Source organism: Sesamum indicum, linkage group LG2 (assembly GCF_026168435.1).
Source record: "Sesamum indicum cultivar Baizhima isolate 11 linkage group LG2, ASM2616843v1, whole genome shotgun sequence".
Lineage (NCBI taxonomy): Eukaryota > Viridiplantae > Streptophyta > Magnoliopsida > Lamiales > Pedaliaceae > Sesamum > Sesamum indicum.
The window spans coordinates 406,838-413,668 of record NC_142658.1 but is presented as its reverse complement, the minus strand read 5'-3'; the positions used below and the strand labels follow the sequence as shown (position 1 = coordinate 413,668).

The window sequence follows — 6,831 nt, the reverse complement described above, 5'->3', positions numbered from 1 at the left end:
ATGTTGAATTATGTTTTCTGGGCATTCAGACCATGCATTGAGGGATATTGTTATTGCCGTGACGTTATAAGTATAGATGGAACACATTTGTACACGAAGTACAAGCATAAAATGCTGGTAGCAGTAACTTTAGATGCAAATCAACAGGTGCTGCCGTTAGCGTTTGCACTCGTGGACGAAGAGTCGCTTGAGTCATGGCGTTGGTTCCTCCGAATTCTTTCCAAATATTTGTTGCCGTTAGAGGATGATCGAGTCTGTTTGATATCAGACAGGCATGCTGGCTTGATCAATGCTATAAATTATGTACCGGCGTTCAAATTTCCTCGTGGAGTACATCGATTTTGTTTACGGCATGTGTGCTCGAATTTTAACACCAAATTCAAGAACATCCAATTGAAGGATTTGTGCTGGAGAGCAGGGGCTGAAGACAACCCTCGAAAATTTGATAGAATAATGGAAGAGATGAAATCATTGAACGAAGAAGCATACAACTGGTTGGGGAGAATTGACAAGGATCAATGGACGTTGGCGCATGATGGTGGTTGGAGAACGGGTATCCTAATTACAAACATGTCTGAGTGCATAAATGGAGTATTAAAAGGTGCGAGACACTTACCAATTGTGGCTATTGTGCAAATAACGTTATCCCGCTCTGTGCAGTATTTCTTGCAGCGCTCTACACGGTGTAATCGTATGATCAATGCAAATCAACAATGGGCTGATTTTGCGTTCAAGTTGTTTGAAGCGCGACAGGTAGAGGCAATACGTCACATTGTTCAGAAATTTGACTATACCCAACAATCTGCCTCAGTGGTAACTTTGAGCTTGATCGGGCAGCGCTCCCGTACTTATGTTGTCAAATTGAAGCATCGTATGTGTTCTTGTAGCAAGTGGGGTGCAAATGGAATTCCATGTTCACATGCCATTCAGGCATGCCGACATTTTGGGGTTAATGCGTCAAATTTTATTCCTCACTATTACAATGTACAATCATACAAGAAGACATATCAAGGGAGGTTTGAGCCTGTGTACGGTGAAGAATATTGGAATCCGGTGGATTTTGAGCTTGTGCATAATCCCGCGTTGCAAGCTCGTCGAGGCCTGGGTAGACAAGTATCTACTAGAATACCGAATGAAATGGATAGACCACAAGTACGTGCTCGCCAACAATATCAGGCTCGTCAAGCTCATGGATGATAATATCTTGTTAAATGCAACTTTGTATCATGCTACATATGGCGAAATGCAACTTTGTAATTGCAAATCTTGTCAAATTTTTATAGACATTTCAATTTTATATTTATAATATGTAATTGCAAATGATAAAATGGGAACTAAAATGAACTTACCTAATAATTATATTTTTATTTAATAATCATATTTTATATTTAATAATCATATTTTATATTCAATAATCATATTTTATATTTAATAATCATATACACGTAGAGGCATTTATATAATATATATTTATATATTATACACGTATATTATATTTATATATATTATATATATTTAATAATCATATACACGTATATATATATTTATATACACGTATTATATATTTAATATTTAATTATTTAATGATATATATTTTATATTTAATTATCATACTTTATATAATTATCTCTTGTGGAAAATAAAATAAGATCACATTAAATAAATAAAAATTTTATAGACATCTCAATTTACATATGCAATATTCTTATGATTTCCGTATGTAATACACAAATCTAATAATGCCCTCCAGCACCACAACGTGGACGTCTTCTGTTTCTTCGAGGAGGATTATCATCTCTTTGGCTACCAGGTGTGTTCACATCGGTGTTTCCGAATGGAACCGTTGATGCATCATATTGTCTCTGAATTTTCGGGTTCACATTATGTGTAAATGTAGAATCAAATGATGGCATGTATGGAGCATATGGAGTGTAAACAGTCGATGGACCTGTTTCCGGATAAAAGCTCGATGGATCAGCCTCGGCATAAACGTTCGATGGACCAGTAAATGGACCGGCCTCGGCATAAACGTTCGACGGACCAGCCTCTCCGAATGCGTTGCCACGAGCTGTGTCAACCGGTCTAACTCGAACACTTGGATACCGTGAACTAGAAAAGTTCATAATTTCACGGCCGATCGTACGCGCTCTTGCTCGAGTATCTCTTAATGACTGCTGATCATCTCCGAAATTTTCACAATCAATCACTAGCTGCTCCATTCTATTGTACTGGTAAACAAAATTAAATGATCAGCATAATCGACAAGCTAAATTAAATTAATATTAAAAACTATAAGGTGCTTACCACATATTCCCAATCACGGGTGTCAGTTGGTCGATAGCCCGGCGTGTTCGTAGACAATATGTTATGTGAATTTTGAACCCGAGTAATTTGATGATACCAGTTCATGTAGTCAGGAACAGTATCAACACCACCTTCAATACCGGGTCCTTCCACCACCAGTGATTGCACATCGTTCCATTTCGCAACATAGTCTGCGTGAAACGTTGCCCAATTCATGTTTTGACGTCCCCGCCTGTCTATTGTGTGTAAACGACGTTCATTGATTAATGGGTTTGGGGGGATGTCTTGCACAAAGCCAAATTGGCGGAGAACCCTCTCTGGGTGCTGCATCTCCACCAGCGAATAATTGATCAATGGGCATCGTATATGCCACGGTGTGCGCGTTGCATAAAAGGGCAATGAATCAAGATCGAGTGCTATATCATCATACGGAGTCCAAATAAACTACAATACGAAATATAGCGCCAGTCAATATATTTGAACAAATGCATCAGAAATACACTAAACGTAAAGAATAAATCACAACAATATACCTCATTTAATTGCATACGATCCAAAACGTTCCTTATTATACGAAGAGCGTTGTGTGCCGTATGAGTACGGGATATATGATAAGACCACCTAAAATTGAAATTAAGAAAAATAAGTGAAATCAAAATTATTTATAACTGTATAAATAAATAAAAATATTCATACCGTGCAGCATATAGAGGTAGGCAGAACATTGTCAGGGTCTATAATGGTCGGCATCAGTGTCGAAGATTCACTCGAGGGAATGGGGGCAAGTGTTATGATGCGAGACCATGCCCATATCTGTAATAATTGCATGGCACCGCTAATATTATTTTTCCCTCTTTGTGATGCTGTACATAGCTCCCGGTAGAGATATGCCAACACTGCAGAACCCCAATTTGATACATACTGCTCGTGTATGTTTTCCATATGCCGCAGATATAATAATGACACGGTGTTCCCCGTAGCATCAGGATACAACACCCCACCAAGAATGCACATGGCACATATACGTGCCTTCTGTAACACAGCCTCAAACGGGCTATTATCATCACATGTATTTTTTAATAAGTGTTGATATAACACTGACAATTTTATTCTGGACCATCTAAATGCATCTTCATTGGGCATAAAACCCAACCATTGATGACAATAATTTTGCCACCGTTGGGTTCTACACCTTGTATTTACCCCGATAATAAAATTACCTTCCACCGGGAGTGCCCACATGATGGCGATATCTTGCAGTGTTATAGTATCTTCACCCACCGAAAAATGAAAAGTATGTGTCTCCGGGCGCCATCTCTCTACTAAAGTAGTGATCAAGTGGGTGTCAATTTCAATATGCCCACACTGCAAAACACCAAGAAACCCCATATTTTGGAGTACTTGTAAAATACGAATATGACGTGGTGCTAGTTGTAGGACGCGAAAAAAACCAATATCACCACGTCGTACTGATAACGTTGTATCCGTATTTTCGGACACATCTTCTGATTGATGATTTAATTGTCCGTATAAAACACTGGTATCAATAGGGCTAAAATTCGATATTTTGCTCTAAATTTTTTTAAAGATGTAAAAATTGTGCAAGAACAAGAACAATAAAATTAGCCGAGAATTTTTTGAAGAAGAAGGAAGAGAAAGAACAGAAAAATCTTGCTGAATGTTGAAGGAGGAGATTGCAGAGAAATGTTGAAGGAGGAGGATTGCAGAAATGATTTGTTGAAGGAGGAGGATTGCAGAAATGAATTGTTGAAGGTGAGTGAAAAAATGGGATTGCAGCTCACACTTAAATAGTGTGAGCTGCAAACCCATTAAACAAGTCACGGGCCACACTGTAAAAGTGTGGCCAATAATGTAACTGAGGTACCGCGCTGTCCTGCAGCCTGCAAAAATTGCAGGCTGCAGGTTTGTTTTTTTTTTTAAAAAATTAGTGAATGTTTTATTTTTTTTTTATAAAAATTATTGCCACCGCGGTGGCACATAAAATATTCTTTTTTTTATAAAACTCTGTGGCACCGCGGTCTGTGACCGTGGTGCCACAGAGAAAATTATTTTTTTTTTTTTATAAAAATGAGGCACCGCGGTCTCAGACCGCGGTGCCACTCACTTTTCTAATCTTTTCAAAATGGCATCCCTTTACTATTTTTTTTTTGGCATTTATTAAATAAATTGCCTATTTTCTTCTCCACTCTCCCCCATCTCATATTCACTGTCACATAAGTCCTCAAAATCTTCATAGTCAATTTGATTTGTATCATTATTATCAATATTAATACCCTCATTAGTTTCAAGCCTAACACTGGAAGACCCAATTTCAGCTCCTAAATAATCTATATTTACATCTAAGTACACATCAACCACCCTGTCAATATAATGATATAGACAAATCGATACTAAGTCATCTGTAGAACATAAAAGTTGAAATCCATGTTCACCCAACTTGTAGTACATCTTATACCCATTTACATACCCCAACTTCAAACACAAATCATCCAAATAACTTAGACAAATGAAATTTATGTTTACGTAATCATAAACAACAATGAACCCACTTTATAATCAGCAGGACCAGGATTACTACAGAATTGTCCACCATGATGCAATTTCAAAGTAACAACTAGAGACAAATTATCTGAAATAATTAAAACAAGTAATAAACATCATCCTTAGATAGTATAAGTTCAATATATATATATATATATATATATATATACAGAAAAGCTGGAAAGGTGGCCAAAAGTATTAATTGTCAACTTATTCGAAATATATACACATATATCAAGTGAAGGACCACCTCACTGTAGCCATGTGAAAGCAACAATAAAGGCTAAGTTTTTTAACCAAACAACAACATAAAAAGCCAAAACATCTAGCACATGCTCAAAGAATCTTTTCAGCAAAACAGAGAAAGGTACATCTCGGGCCATGAATTAGAATAAATAACAAGATATAGCAGCACTCTTCTACTATTTAAGAGGAAAAACAACAGTTTCAGTTCAAATGTGTATACATACCATAATGTGGAGGAGGGTTTTCGTTTTCTTTGGGGTCGCGTAGAGCCATTTCAGTTACCAATCACCAAATCCTTGCTTTCAACAATGGCCGACACTTTACACTTCACAAAATTTCAGAAGGTCGGGGAGCAAGTGTATTTCAAAAAAAAAAATATCAAGGGTATTTTTCTCTAGGATAGCAAAAAATATCAAGGGTATTTAACTAATAAAGGTGCTAACTAAGAGAGAAAGTGTAGTAGCACTTTACAACTGACTGTTTTTACAAGTGAAAAGGGGAGAGTCGTACTATCATTGATAAAAACGTTAAAACATAGAAAAGAATTGTTGTTGCTTGTGAGCGACTCTTCCTTCCTTCTTCGTTTTGAACTGAACAGAGTAACAGCTGATGTTGTTGCTTGATCATTCTTCCATGAATCTTACCTTCAATCTTCCTTCTTTCCATCCCCTCCTCAAGTTGGGCGTGTTAGAATATTGACAAGACCCAACTTGGACAACAAACAAAAGAAACGAGGACCTGGTAATGTTTTAGTGAAGATGTCTGCAGTTTGTTCTTGAGAGGAGATATGTTGAGGTGCAATGAAGCCTTCCTTGAATTTATCTCTTACCAGATGGCAATCAATTTCAAGATGTTTCGTTCTCTCGTGGAAGACGGGGTTGGCAGTAATGTATAACGCAACTTGATTGTCACAATAAAATTCAATGGGAGTTGGTACATGAATTTTGAGATCCTTGAGTAAATGATTTATCTAGATGAGTTCGCAAGTGGTGGTGCCCATACTTCTGTATTTAGCTTCAGTTGAAGAACGTGATACGGTAGTTTGTTTTTTGGTTTTCCAGGAGATCAAACTAGTGCCCATAAAAATGCAATAGCCTGTGAGTGATATCCTTGTATCTTTGCAGCATGCCCAGTCTGCATCACTGTATGCAGTGATGCCAAAATTACCTTCTGCAAAGAAAAGAATGCCTCTATCAATTGTTCCCTTCAGATACCGGACCAAGTGTAAGGCAGCATCCCAATGTTCTTTACAGGGAAACTGCATGAACTGGCTCAACTGCTGCGTGGCATGACATAAATCTGGCCTGGTAAATCTGAGGTAAAGTAGTCGTCCAAGTAGTCTTCTATAGGATTCAGGGTTGGTCATCTGCTCTTGTCCTTGTGAAGATAATTTTAGGCCTGTTGGGAGTGGTGTTGTTGCAGCTTTGGCATGTGCTAGACCTGCATTTGAGACTATGTCTCTGGCATATTTGCATTGACTAACAGTGATCCCTGTATCTGTTCTAGCAATTTCTAGGCCAAGAAAAAACCTTGCTGGTCCAAGGTATTTAATAGTAAACAATTTATGCAAATATGATTTAATTTCTGCAATGAATTCCTCATTTGGTCCTGCAACAATCACATCGTCTACATAACAAGCAAACAAAAGAAACCACTAGAAGTGGATGCAGTGAAAAGACAATGATCAAACTTGAATTGGATGAAGCCAAAAAGTTCTAG

The 6,831-nt window shown here is 37.5% G+C and overlaps 2 protein-coding genes across 2 annotated transcripts; one reads left to right on the top strand and one right to left on the bottom strand.

Annotated features, from left to right (window-relative positions):
* LOC105177493 (uncharacterized) lies at window positions 1-1,197 on the top strand. The gene has a single exon (XM_011100680.2). It carries the CDS (start codon window positions 1-3, stop codon window positions 1,195-1,197), a length of 1,197 nt encoding a protein of 398 aa, XP_011098982.2.
* Window positions 1,198-1,726: 529 nt separating this feature from the next.
* Window positions 1,727-2,737, bottom strand: LOC148788905 (uncharacterized). Its single transcript, XM_088877992.1, has 2 exons — window positions 2,305-2,737; window positions 1,727-2,228 (listed from the first exon to the last, which is right to left on the bottom strand). The coding sequence occupies exons 1-2, from the start codon at window positions 2,632-2,634 to the stop codon at window positions 1,734-1,736; spliced, it is 825 nt and encodes a 274-aa protein (XP_088734118.1). The 5' UTR covers window positions 2,635-2,737; the 3' UTR covers window positions 1,727-1,733.
* Between the last annotated feature and the right edge of the window lie 4,094 nt (window positions 2,738-6,831).

Excerpts from the sequence above, each read along its gene's own strand:
- LOC148788905 (XM_088877992.1), bottom strand. The coding sequence starts at position 2,634 with ATGCAGCACCCAGAGAGGGTTCTCCGCCAATTTGGCTTTGTGCAAGAC. Across the intron at positions 2,229-2,304 it reads CCCGTGATTGGGAATATGTG|TACAATAGAATGGAGCAGCT; the intron begins GTAAGCACCTTA and ends TTTGTTTACCAG.
- LOC105177493 (XM_011100680.2), top strand. The coding sequence starts at position 1 with ATGTTGAATTATGTTTTCTGGGCATTCAGACCATGCATTGAGGGATAT.